Here is a 15,000-nt window from a genome sequence, read left to right as displayed (position 1 = left end):
TTTATTTCCTTAATTCCTTTCCTCATGTAGTTATTTTTCCCTGTTGGTTACCTTGGGCTTATAGCATCCTGCTTTTCCAACTAGGGTTATAGCTTAGCTAGTAATAATAATAATAATAATAATAATAATAATAATAATAATAATAATAATATAGCTTAGCTAGTAATAATAATAATAATAATAATAATAATAATAATGATAATAATGAACACAGAAATTCACAAGTTTTACTTTAGGTCATTTGTATAATCAGTTAATGAACTGTAAAATTCCTAATAGCTCTGTTCATATATATATATATATATATATATATATATATATATATATATATATATATATATATATATATATATATATATAAATATGTATGTATATATATATATATATATATATATATATATATATATATATATATATATATATATGTTAGATCTTCAATCAATCAATCAATTAATCAATCTTGTGATGGTCAGGAGTTTCATTCACGTTAACTCAACCCAGACTCTAAAAACCTCCTTATCTACTTCCATGCAGATTGAAAACATAATTTAATTCCCATCAATATAGTAAAGAGGTTCTAATATTCCTCATAAGTTCCTTTCTATCAGATTTCACCAGTAGCTCGTTTGTTTAAAAAGTTCCATTTGTATTAATCCACATTTTCACATTTATATTAGTAGGTAATATTTCAGAACTGTGTTCGATTTTTATCTTTCATTTTTTTACTTGATTTTATACTACTTTCTTGTGTTGCTCACTTCACTCGATTCCCCAAATTTAATAGCTTCTTTGCAGTTTTCTTAATTTCTTTCACTTACTTGATTTAATATCATTTGTTGCTTTGCAGGAGAATTACGAAGAAACATACGATGAGAGACACGAACGACCACATGCTGCAAACCTTGTCGTAAGTACAGAAAAAATAGTTCATAACTTTCGGCCAAAAATTTGCGATTACGAAATAATCCCCCAATTCTCTTCCAAGCTTAGAATGACTGAGGAGTGTAAAAGATGTTCCATATTAACGTTCAGACTATTATTGAATTCACTGTCTTTGTAAGTACCTCTTCCATCTCGAGAATGTAAGGATATTTCTTAGTCGTTTTTAAGAATATAAAAAGAATTGCAGTCGGTATTCTAGAGACAATCTTGAGTAAACCCCTTCTCTTCTCCTTTCCCACCGGTTGTCCCTACATTCAAGGTCTATAGATACCTACATTAAGGGGTCGGTTGCCTGATGCGCCCTTTCTAATGCTTTCCACCAAACCTAATCTTTCCATATTATCCTCCATCTTATCTCACCATCTAATTTTCTGCCTCCTTCTCGATTCCCATTCATCCCCCTAACAGGTTACTCCTAAGCCCTCTTCTCTCCCTCCTCACCCTTAATTCTCAACACGTGCACACACCATCTTAGTCATGACCTTCTTATCACATCTGTAATCTTAACTACGCCTGCCATTCTTCTTATTTCACAATTTTCCAATCTTTCACGCAGTAATGTTCACAAAATCCACCTCAGCATTCTCATTTCTGTTGTTTCTAAAGTAATACAATAGTTTCTCAGGAACCATATTTTTAATGGCTGTTGTGAACTCCGTACTTTCCTTAACATTTCCTTAAGCATTGGAATCACAAAACTAATATTATTATCACTATTATTAACTATATTGCATACGTGGTTATTTCTATTGTAAATTCACTGACGTAGTCAAAGCAATTGCCTTTTTGTGAGAAATTAGATTCGGAGTTTAGTATAAAGACTGACACCTGATACTGCATAGCGTAACAAATTTTAAGCAGCAAGACTATGTATATAAGTATATATACATACATACTTACATACATACATACATATATATATATATATATATATATATATATATATATATATATATATATATATATATATATATATATATATATATTTATATATATATATATATATATATATATATATATATATATATATATATATATATATCATTTCTATACAATCCTTTTTTGTTTATAACCATTATTGAGAAATTTACCAAGAATGTATAATATGAGAATCATCATGCAATTTCTCATCATTTACTTGAGTCTTGGTGAATATATTCAAGCAAAGTAGTTTATTTGACAAGTTGAAAAATTAAAATTAAATATTCAGGATTCACTTGTTCCGATCAAAACTCTTCTCTCATAGTATGGTAGAGCTTAACAATTTATTTAGGTTCCTAGGTCTACTTAGAATTGTAGGTATCTATCAGAACTCCCTTTTACCCCCAAGCTATGTTGAACTTTCAAGCACATTTTGCTATATCTGTTTTTTTTTTTTTTTTAAATTTCTCCAACAGCCTTAATTTTTGTCATAGAGAGGTCAGGTTGGTCTCATTCTTTCGGAAAATACCTGAAGTTTCTCATAAAGTTATCAAAAATATGCAATGACATGTAAATAACAGTGTTTTGCAAGGACGTACCGGTACGTCCATTAGGGGGTGAAAGGGTTAATCACTTTCATGTTTGTCTCGAAATATTGGAAATAAAAAACAAAAAAAGTGACTTGTAAGCCTTTCTAGGTATTTCTAAAAATAAAAAGTTTCGAGAATCTTATAAAGTGTTACTAGTACGAAGTATTCCTCAGAGACTTCCCTTTGCAGGTCAATAATGTTAACTACACCAATGTGGGATACTACTTCTGCATTCATAATACCACCGAGAACAAGGAGAAGGCTACGTTTTCACCAAATGATTATAACGTGACCGCTGTCTACGTCTACGTCAAAGGTAAGTTTAGGAAAGAAGCTAAATTTCATAATAAGAGTTTATTCAGTATCTATCTTGGAAAAAAGGTCTTTTGCAGGTATATACACACACACACACACACATATATATATATATATATATATATATATATATATATATATATATATATATATATATATATATATATATACATATATAATATATATATACATATATATATATATATATATATATATATATATATATATACTGTACATATATATATATATGAATATATATATACATATATATATATATATATATATATATATATATATATATATATATGTGTGTGTGTGTGTGTGTGTGTGTGTGTGTGTGTGTGTGTGTGTGTGTGTCCATTTGTGCAAAAGAACCACTGAGAATATGAAAATAGTAAATATAAGATTTTCGCTGTGGTTCTTTTGCATCTGAGCATCATATTCCCATGTGGTTTATATATATATATATATATATATATATATATATATATATATATATATATATATATATATATATATATATATATATATATATGTGTGTGTGTGTGTGTGTGTGTGTGTGTGTTTGTGTGTGTGTATGTGTGTGTGTGCGTAAAAATCACAGGGAAACAGGATACTCAGATGCAGAAGAACCATGGGGTAAATCTTATATCTATGTTTATGTTGATTATTTAGAAATTGAGTTTGAGTCTTATTCTTATGTATATAAATATATTCTGTTTCCTCTTTTTCAATAGACTTCAAACATTTGCTGGCGAAGGAAGCTGAGAGGAACTATCTCTATGCAAGAGTTGGGGAAAACTTTACTGTCCCCTGCAAACCGACATTTCCTGACGTCATAGTTACGTTAGATAAGAATCAAGGCACTTACGTGAGTACTACCATTTTATCTATAGTGAGGAGGGAGAATATGTGCTTAGGCCCACATGAAAGTGTGCATGTTGTTTAATATGTATGCATATATACATATACATTATATACATATGTGTGATTGTTTGACTATATATATATATATATATATATATATATATATATATATATATATATATATATATATATATATATATATATATATATATATATATATTTAGAGAGAGAGAGAGAGAGAGAGAGAGAGAGAGAGAGAGAGAGAGAGAGAGAGAGAGAGAGAGAGAGAGAGAGAACATATACATACATACACACACATCTATATATATGTATATATATACATATATATAAATATATATATATATATATATATATATATATATATATATATATATATATATATATATATATATATATATATATATAGATGTGTGTGTATGTGTGTGTGCGTGTGTGTGTGTGTGTGTGTGCATGTGGTTTAATCCTTTACATTGTGAGATGAAAAAAATACAAGAGAAAATATTCTCATTTACCTACGTTTCTTTGTTAACACTGTTGATGTGATCTCCTTGTTGATATAATTACATTTAAGAATTCGTTATTAAGCATTAAAACACTACTAATTGGAAGGAAGGAATTTCCGCTTCCAACATTAACCGCCCTTTTTTTTTTAATTAAATCAACAGAATCCCAGAGAAGGCTTTACGTTTGTTGCTGATGAAGCTGTGGGATTCTTAAAATGCATTGCTAATTACAGTGGATTCCTAAAAGATCATAGATATACTGTCGTCCTCTGTAACGTTTTTTGTTCTGTTTCAGTAATAATTTCTTGCTTATTAATGCTATTAATGCTATTTTGCATGTAGATTGAATGCTTTTTCCGTTAGAAGAACAACTTCAGGTTACAAATACACTGTTAAGAAAAAATTTAACAATCGGAAATTCTCCTTAAAAAAATGTACTGTTTTCAGGCGTATTTCAGTAAAATATAGATGACCGTAATTTTTACCCAACTTTGTTATCATCTTTTACGGGTTGGTGGCCGTAATGTCACTCCTTAACGTTAATATATCCGGTTTTAATAAGGTAAATGTCTGGCAACATTTATTCTAGAATTCTTACTGTTTATTTTTTTTCTTTCTTTTTTACTACAAATTTTTAACGGTGTGAATACAGTTGGTCTTCTTCATTGCTTTTGCCCTTTTTGCGTTCAACGGAAATATAATCGCTCCACTTTTACTAACACCAATAAAGCCACAGCAGACAGCTTAAGCTTTACTGCTTTATCCTAATGTATAGCTTTCTTTCAGAGCCACGACATCCAGAAGATTTTCAAGGAAACGAATTCGAGTCTTTATTCTTATAGATAGTTTCAGTTGTGTAATGTATGACAATGCACGTCCCCTTTTTTCAGTAAAATAACTTGTAGAAAAGGCTATTACTCCTGGTTTCTTTTCGCTGTTCGCTGAGTTTTTTTTACCACCCACGTCATATGTGAAGAAAAATATATACATTGAAATAGAAATATTTTCCTTAAATAAACCATTATAATCAAGAAGGTAGATAGGCTACTGTCGTCCATATTGTACCAGGTTGGTACAATATATTCATCATCATCATCATCTCTTCCTACGCCTATTGACGCAAAGGGCTAAGATCGTCCATAATAAAGTCTACAAAAGAGCGCATATTCTTTAACGGGAGAAATGTACTCGCCAGGAAATACTTGAACACCGTCATTAAAGTATGTGTGCGTGTGTGTGTGTGTGTGTGTGTGTGTGTGTGTGTGTGTGTTTGCATGTGTGTGTGCAAAATGCCTCCGCCAATGGCCAAATTTGGCTGTAAAAACACATTGCAATTAATGGTGTTTCATAAATCCTTGAAAATAGATGATTCGTCAACTTTGCCTTCAAGTAGAAAAAAAAAAAAACAATTTATATGATATGATAATCATGGTCAATAGCAAAACAACGAATAACTATTATTATTATTATTATTATTATTATTATTATTATTATTATTATTATTATTATTATTATTATTATCATTATTATTATTATTACTTGCTAAGCTACAACCTTACTTGGGAAAGCAGGATGCTATAAGCCCAGGGGCCCCAACAGGAAAAAATAGCCTAGTGAGGAAAGGAAACAAGGAAAAAATAAGATATCTTAAGAACAGTAAGATTAAAGTAAATATTTTCTATATATACTATAAAATCTTAACAAAACAAGAGGAAGAGACATAAGATAGAATAGTGTGTCCTAATGTACCTTCAAGCAAGAGAACTCTACTCCGAGATAGTGGAAGACCGTGGTAAAGAGGCTATGGCATTACCTAAGACTAGAGAACAATGGTTTGATTTTGGAGTGTCCTCCTAGAAGAGCTACATATCATAGCTAAAGAGTTTCTTATACCCTTACTAAGGGGAAAGTGGCCACTGAACAATTACAGTGTAGTAATTAACCCCTTGGGTAAGGAATATGAAATGTTTATGTCAGAAATCTCTTGTTAGACAACCTGGAAGATTTTTTGAAGCAGATAAAACTTACTTTCTGTGAAAAAAATTATTCCACGATAAACTTGGGGATATTACAATTGATGGGGCTGCTTCCAAGATAGAAATTGTTTGGTAATCTCAGTGTTGCAGACGAGAATATGTAAAGAATAGGCCACACTATTCGGTGCATATGTAGGCAAATGGAAAATGAACCTTAACCAAAGAGAAGGATCTAATGTAGTACTGTCTGGCTAGTCAAAGGGCCCCATAACTAAACACCAGAAGAGAATAATCTCTTCAATACAATTACATCACCTAAACATAGATGTAAAGCATTGTAAAGATGTATGTTAAGCCTACTACAAAAAGTACCGATACCGTTTACATTATGTATCTTAATGATAATAGAACAATAATTTTGAAAGGTTATACCTTTATTAGAGTTATTAAAGTTGTTATCATTATTAAAATTAATAAAATTTTCATTGTTGTTCATATTATTGAAATTATTATTATTAATAAAATTATTATTGTTATTAATAAAATTATTATTGTTATTAAAATCATTAAGATTATTATTGTTTTTAAAATCTTTATTATTATCAAAATTATTAAAACCTAATAATGATAGTAATTTGGATTATTTCGATAATTGTGATGATTTCAATGATTTCAAATAATAATTTTGATAACAATAATAATTTTCATAGTCTTATTTATCATAATATTTTGAATAATTTCAATTATAATATTTTGAATACTCTTAATGATAATGGCGGAATTTTCCCTCACACTTTCTTTGGAAAAACTACCTCAGAGATTGTTATTAGTATTGAAACGCCCTTCCTTCTTCTACTAAAAATGAAAGAATAAAAAAAGAGACACAAAACTTAACCTGACCGTAAACACAAGAAAGGCAAATAGCAATAGAGAAAAAATACCATACAGTATATAACAAGAGACAATAAACAAATATTCTTAAAATGAGAGAAAATAATAAGATAGAAAGGCTTTCTGCTAAGTTGACCTTTTCCATCTTTAATCGATTATTATTATTAGATTTAAATAACAGTACCATTTGAGCTCTGATTAGAGCCACGAGGACGAGTGGTACCCCCCCCCCCCACCCCACCTCCTTTCTTTGATGTATCTAAAGGGTGCGTAAAATTCGGGGAAGGGAAATTAGGAGGTCGACTCCTAGGGTGAAATTCTCTTCTGTCAGCCTTATACTCAGGCCAGTCTCCTGCCCATGTCTCGTAGGAAACGTATTAGTATTGATAGTGGTAGACTAATACACACACACAAACACAGCCATTCCAACACCTTCTAAAAACACAACAAACACCTTACACGTCTCGAACTGTCGACTTAACTACCCCATGACTCCTCGCTGCTGGGAGGAAGGGCGACGGTGGCTGGTCAACACAAACATACACTACCTGGGTTTACGCGATGACAGGCAGGGCAGCCGGTCGGGACTACGGTAAGCAAAGTCTTTCTAAAGAAGGCATCCTTGTTATCCCATACGAATGGGAAAAATACACGCTAATAGACGAAGTTGTAGCAGTAGTATTAGCGATCTATTAAGCTTTATAATTGAAATATTCCAAGATAATCCTACATGGCATCATAAACTCTGGAATGACCACCAGTCTTTCATATCAAATACCTATTTAACAATTAGAAACGATATTAAGGAAACAGGCAGGCGTAGAGAGACAGTCGCAGAGAGCGAAAATGCAAATGACGAAAAGATAGATGGGCACGAAGTTTTATACATACTCGCTCACAAACACACACAGAAACACACACACACACACACACACACACACACACACACACACATATATATATATATATATATATATGTGTGTGTGTGTGTGTGTGTGTGTGTGTGTGTGTGTGTGTGTTTATGATTCTGGGTGTCTTTGTCTGCAGACAAACGCAGATAAGCAGACAAATATACAGACTGAATGACAAAAGTAAATAAAGAGACAGCGGGAAGTGAGAGAGAGAGAGAGAGAGAGAGAGAGAGAGAGAGAGAGAGAGAGAGAGAGAGAGAGAGAGAGAGAGAGAGAGAAACCTATGATACAATTACAAATATTTCAGATTGGAGAATTTCCAACGGCCACAACAAGCTATAGTTTTCTAGGTAGATCTCTAGATGTTATAATGTTTCAACGTTTGAACTGGTAGACTGAAACATTCGACCTAATTCTTCAACACAAATCTTTGAAGTCATTAGTCCTATAGCCTTTGAATATTCGTTAAATTGACTGTCATTGAAGCATTAAAATGTGCGTTTCTTCTTCGTTTCTTTTGGAACTTAGGATAGAATCTGTAAAGGACCTTTTCAAGAAATTGGAAGGAAATGGATAATTTTTTTGACATCGTAAGAGGATGCCGCTTGCTCATATATCGGTAAAAAAATGCTATTTATCAGACTTCCGGAACTGGAAATGGAAACAACATATGCGGAAATAAGGCTTATAGAGGTTGTCAATATCTAAATGTAATACTGTGTAATCGGAAGTGTGTGTGAGTGCTACCCCAAGTAAGGGAACTTGAACTCAAATCCGTATAGCGCAGAAGGCCATGCAATCGGCTCTCGCAATTATCAGGATTTAAGAACATTGTTCATTTCGGTCATTTATGCGTAAGTCAAATGAACATGGCGATTGGTATAAAGAAAATAACTAATAACGGCATTGATTTTCTAAACAATAAATATTGCTGGTGATTTGTTTCCGAGTGCCAAAAACTAAGAAGATATTTGTGCGTTTTATTATTACGCTTAACCAGTTGGAGGACCAACATTGGAACCAGATAAATGGTTGGTTATCTAAACCAAGGGCCCCATTACTTTACAAAAAAGATATACAAGACAATCATCAACTAAATACCTTCTCATGGTGACACTGAGTATTACATTTAAATATGTCATTCTCTTTATAATTTATTACAAATTAAGATGAAGTTTCAATGTTGAAAATCTGTCATTTTTTGTTTACAAGGAATATGTAGAAACGTTGTTTCATACAGTTTTTCATTAAAGTGTCAAAGTACAAAGCAGTTAAAGCTGTCTGATTTCGTAAGAAATTGATAAAGAATACTAAATACATAATTTTTTGTAGATGGAAGATCACCAAAGTTAAGTTTATATGAGATGCCTCTGGTCAATTTAGCCTCTGTTTATCCCGAAATAACCCAATTAAGTTTAAATATCGATTAATTACTATACTGTACGACTTTTATATGCTATGACGTACCGTGCTTAAGACTCAGCATTGTAAATCTGATATCAAAATAGCAGCGTAAAATATGAAAAACCTAAGTCTCAGTGTGTTATTTTTGTGTGTTCTGGCACTTCTGCAAAAGACATTGGCGCTGAAATGTCTTGATCCATCTCTTGATCGAGAAATGATAGAAGCTATGAGGCAATCCAACCTGGCCATTATCGGAATATTTCGCTTCAAAGACCGAACGAACGATTACATCGTGGAACTTCAGCGAGACCTCCTGTTGAATTTTCCTGGATGGATTCTTGGCAGTCCGAAAGACTTCTGTAAACAAGACGAGTATAAATTCACCTATTCCCCTACTGAATCGGATGCCAGCCGCGGCTGTCATCCTGCCAAAATAGATGAATTTTTTGGAGCAAACGTTGACAGACTTTTCTTCCTTAAGGCATCTGATAACTGTACTAAGTTCGAACCCGTGGCCACTCCCATTTTGTATGACCGCAAAAGGACCTTCAAGAGAATCTTAGAACTCACACGTAATTAGAATTTAGTTTTTTAAGTTTTTCTTTTATTCATTGCTTACTCTCTTTGACATCTTACTATCAGAGATTTTATTGTCGCTTTGAAAATACAGGTATATTTTTACTTTTGGTACTACTAAAGGTGTCAGGCATTTAATTAATCTGACCGAAGATTGAGAAATCCTTTTCGTCCAGTTCACTCCATAATGTTTAAAGTCTGGGCCTTGATTCAAGCAAAAAAAAAAAAAAAAAAAAAAAAAAAAAAAAAAAAAAAAAAAAAACATTTATGATAGTTTCAGGCTTCAATGAATTAAAGATATTTTTCTCTTCTTATGATACCGCAGCGTCTTGATTGACATATCAGGATTGACCCTGAGATGTCAATTTATCCTACTGGTTTCCTGCACATATCACGTGATTAATGATTATTCATCTCATATAGTTGGTGTTTTTTTAATAAATCATAATTTCTGACTGATGCGTTCAATTTATCATACGTAGCTATAAGAAGATAATAGAAAAAATATATGCTATGCATACGCAGATTGTATAAAATACTAGAGTTATGAAGTCATCCTGGAGAGTTTGTGTCTTTAGCGAATGAAAAAAAAAGTAATGGCGGGAAGAAATATAAAGTTGGAATTAAAATGAAATATTCCAGGTAATTTCTTAAGGGAGAACAGTACATCCTATACAGGATTACAGAATGGTGAAAAGGTTAATGAATAAGAAATTAAGACTAAAAAAGAAATAGTGTAAAAGAAAAAAAAATCAGAAGATGAACAGGAACTTCAGTTAAGAGAAAAAAATCTGTAATAAGTAAGTAAGAAGGATATTTGTTCATGAACAAACATATCTAGAAATGAAAGATGAAAATAAATTTATGCTTTCTGAACTGAGGGAAAGTTTTGGTTAATTAAGTATGAATATAGAGGACTGGTTAAAAACTGAGGGTAGAAGGCATGCAGAGCTAAATGATACACAATTGAAAAGTGTGCAAATGTAAGAACAATGCATATTACTAATAAGGGGGTATGAAGAGCAATAAATCACGAGTTGCAGGGATTACAAGTGATATGAGGCAGTATAAGGGTAAAAGTGTTGATGAGTAGCTGGCCGGGGCATGGAAGGTATTTATAGACAAGGGAAAGGTTCCAAATGAATGGTAATGAGAAATAAGACACAATATAAGGAAATAAAATTACTTCAAATTGTGAAACGCCATGAAGAAAAAAAACCTGCTTTAGAAACATTGATGAGGGTTATAAGAAACGTGAATAGGTCGGTGTATATATATATATATATAGATATATATATATATATATATATATATATATATATATATATATATATATGTATATATATATATATATATTTATATATGTGTGTGTGTGTTTGTATATATATATATATATATATATATATATATATATATATATATATATATATATATATACACGCACATATATATACATATATATGTAAATATCACCCACGAATGGCATTTAATACCGAATTCTATCTTGGGAATATATATCCACTTGGAATTCATTTAATGGTAACAGCTTCTGGCCGGGTGGGGATTCGAACCACCACCTGTACGGCTTGAAACTATGCTGGCAGGGACCCTACCGACTAAGCTATCAAGAGAGACTAAAAGTTTATGACAAGTCCCCCTACATATTCTTGTCGAATTCAGGAATCTGTTCATAGACTTGAAATAAACCCATCTCCACCATGATAGCTGAATCGTGAGTTTGCAACACGTGGTTATTTTAATGTTCATTAAAATAACCACGTGTTGCAAACTCACGATTCAGCTATCATGGTGGAGATGGGTTTATTTCAAGTCTATGAACAGATTCCTGAATTCGACAAGAATATGTAGGGGGACTTGTCATAAACTTTTAGTCTCTCTTGATAGCTTAGTCAGTAGGGTCCCTGCCAGCATAGTTTCAAGCCGTACAGGTGGTGGTTCGAATCCCCACCCGGCCAGAAGCTGTTACCATTAAATGAATTCCAAGTGGATATATATTCCCAAGATAGAATTCGGTATTAAATGCCATTCGTGGGTGATATTTACATTAATTAAAATCACCTGTACTTGTGATATATGTACATATATATATATATATATATATATATATATATATATATATATATATATATATATATATATATATATATATATATTATATATATATATATATATATATATATATATATATATATATATATATATATATATATATATATATATATATATATATGTGTGTGTGTGTGTGTGTGTGTGTGTTTGTGCTTCAATATGAAATTTACCGATTAAAAAAATGCTTTATTACATGGTGCAATCTCTCAGGCAGCTACATAACACGACTATATCATCTTCCTATTATATTTAATGAGGTTGAGGTTAACAATAACAATAACAATAACTATATTTTCAGGTAGAATGTGTCACGCAATTAACACGCTTTTCTTCCTTGAAAATAAGAAAAAGAAAATGTTCATAACAGTTTCAGTACCGGGAAGAAAGTCTGGCAAAAAACTTGGAGTATTTCTTGGGTATTTCTTGAATGTTGTTATATTATTATTCAGGGCAATGTAACCTATGACTCCCGTGCCGGATTCTTATTTGGCAAGCCTTCGGTCAAGAAACACGCGGGAGATTACTTCTGTGAAGCGAGATACAATGACACTCAAGACTTCGTGCTCATAACAGTGATGGTGTTACCTGGTAGGATATGTTTTCTAAATGATGTCTTTAGATTCAATCTTCTTCTTTCGTATTCTTCTATACAAATCTTAAGGAAGTTGGTGTTGTCTGGTTTCAAATTGTTTATATGATGATAAATAATATTTAATACTTATTTATGGGGCCGTGTTCGTAGCAATGGTGGTGTTACATAGTAGAATATGTTAGCTATATGATACGTTTAGTTTCACACTTCTTTCGTATTCTTCTATACAAATCTTAAGAAAATTGGTGTTGTCTGGTTTCAAATTGCATGTGTGATGATAATGTCTGTTTAATGTTTATTTTTTTTCTATACTGACATTTTATGTTATGCTAAGTGAATATTTACCTACAAAAGTTATGTCTAACGTTTAGTCTGTCATTTTCTGGTATTCTCTGTACTGGTTGATCTCAAATATTATGTTTATTCCTGTGGTTGACATAGTGGTCATCTCTATTGTTTTAGTGCTTCTTAAATTGTAAGTTTATACGAGTCGTAGATGTTGGTTATTTTGTTCTACTTCTTTTTGTTTTTGTTTTTCTTATTTACATAACTGTTTTCTTTTTTTGTTATCCTCAGTGAATTTTGTGCTAAGAATATGTATATGGAGTCATTACGAGGAAATGCATAACCTTCTACTAATTCCAAACATACAAATTACAAAAGCATAATTGTCCTGTTTGGGGTATCCGTAAGATTCTATGAGCCAAAAGCATTTTTCACACTGTTTCACAAACATTTGTGAAATTTTGTAAATATTTATCTTCCACGGTTTCAATCTTAAAGGGTTGATATCTAGAAATAGAAACCAAAATATGATTCATCTCACTAGACTTGGAAAGGATAATTTTTTCAGTTAACTAACAAAAGAATTTAGTAACTTCGTGAATTATGCAGACAAAATTATGTATAATGATTACCATAACCACTCCAATACCTTTAAGATGAAATAAAGTAGCATAGATTTATTAACTATTTAGCTATTTATGAAGTAGCTTTTGCTTTTTATTCTGTCTTTTATTCCAAATATTCGGACTCCACTCTTTCGACTCTGCTATTGCTGTCGCCTTTCAACTTGAGTTTTTGTTTACTAAATATGCTATTTCATTTGCTTTCAATCAGTAAAATAACACAGTATTGCTTTCTCAATGGATTTCCTGCCACTTTATTTTCTGCTTTATACATTGCCATTTTATTCACGAAGCTTAATAGTTTTTAATTTATACTCACATTAGAAGTATCATTGATCTTCACTATTATGTTAGTTTATGTGTTTATGAATAGGTTAATCAGTATTGCCAAATTAGTGTCATGATCTAATCTATAATCAAAACATATTATGGGTTCATTAGTGTATTCAAAAACAGCTATATGCCCAACTGAAGTAGCTATGTAATTCATGAATAAATATGAGTCTTATCATTTATATGAAGTTTTGATAAAGCAAAAATAGAAATCATACCCTTTCTTTACAAATCCCCCTCTCTCTGGGGCATTTTAGATGTCCCCTTCGTAGCTAACGACATCTTATTTATCTCCCGTAGCCTATCCACACATTCTGAGAGAACCTTCAGTGAATGTGAGTAACTTCTGGCAGCGAAATGCAATCAAGGAACACCTAGACACTGACGACCATTATGACGTAGTGGAAGGTTCGACAGTGAACTTGACGTGCAAATATCCCCACGACTCATTTATGGAAGCACTGAATCAAAAATGGAGTTTTCCAGATAAATGCAAAAATGAGGTTTGTTTGGGTATTCTATATATATATATATATATATATATATATATATATATATATATATATATATATATATATATATATATATATATATATATATATATATATATATATATATATATATATATATATATATATATATATATATATACATATAAGAAACTATAGTTTACCTTTGCATGGTTATATTATATATCTGTGCAGTTATTACTCTCTTTTGAAAGTTATATCTTCTCTCTCTGTCGATTATCAAATTGGCCCAAAAGGGATCACCAAATATTTATGTGGTAACGTCCCTGACTGGTGATCGCCAGACTGGGGTTCGAGTCCCACTCAAACTCGTTAGTTTCTTTGGTCGCTGCAACCTCACCATCCTTGTGAGCTTAGAATAGAGGGTTTTGGGGAGCCTATAGGTCTATCTGCTCAGTCATCAGTAGCCATCGCTTGCCCTCCTTGGTCCTAGCTTGGATGAAGAGGGGTCTTAGGCGCTGATCATGTATATATATGGTAAGTCTCTAGGGCATTGTCTTACTTGCTAGGGCAATGTCACTGTCCCTTGCCTCTGCTATTCATGAGCGACCTTTAAATCCGTTAAGTATATCTTTGTACATTTCTAACGT

The 15,000-nt window shown here is 31.7% G+C and overlaps 1 protein-coding gene across 1 annotated transcript in view; it reads left to right on the top strand.

The window, feature by feature from the left end:
* Positions 1-15,000, top strand: part of LOC137657203 (vascular endothelial growth factor receptor kdr-like) — a 118,748-nt gene that overhangs the window by 70,423 nt on the left and 33,325 nt on the right. Inside the window, 5 exon segments of the mRNA XM_068391550.1 lie at positions 848-907; positions 2,643-2,769; positions 3,506-3,639; positions 12,497-12,635; positions 14,181-14,383. Coding sequence (XP_068247651.1) covers positions 848-907; positions 2,643-2,769; positions 3,506-3,639; positions 12,497-12,635; positions 14,181-14,383 — 663 coding nt within the window.

This window comes from Palaemon carinicauda, chromosome 1, assembly GCF_036898095.1.
Source record: "Palaemon carinicauda isolate YSFRI2023 chromosome 1, ASM3689809v2, whole genome shotgun sequence".
In the NCBI taxonomy this organism is placed as follows: Eukaryota; Metazoa; Arthropoda; class Malacostraca; order Decapoda; family Palaemonidae; genus Palaemon; species Palaemon carinicauda.
The sequence above is the reverse complement of the archived record's forward strand: the minus strand, read 5'-3'. Positions and strand labels throughout refer to the sequence as shown.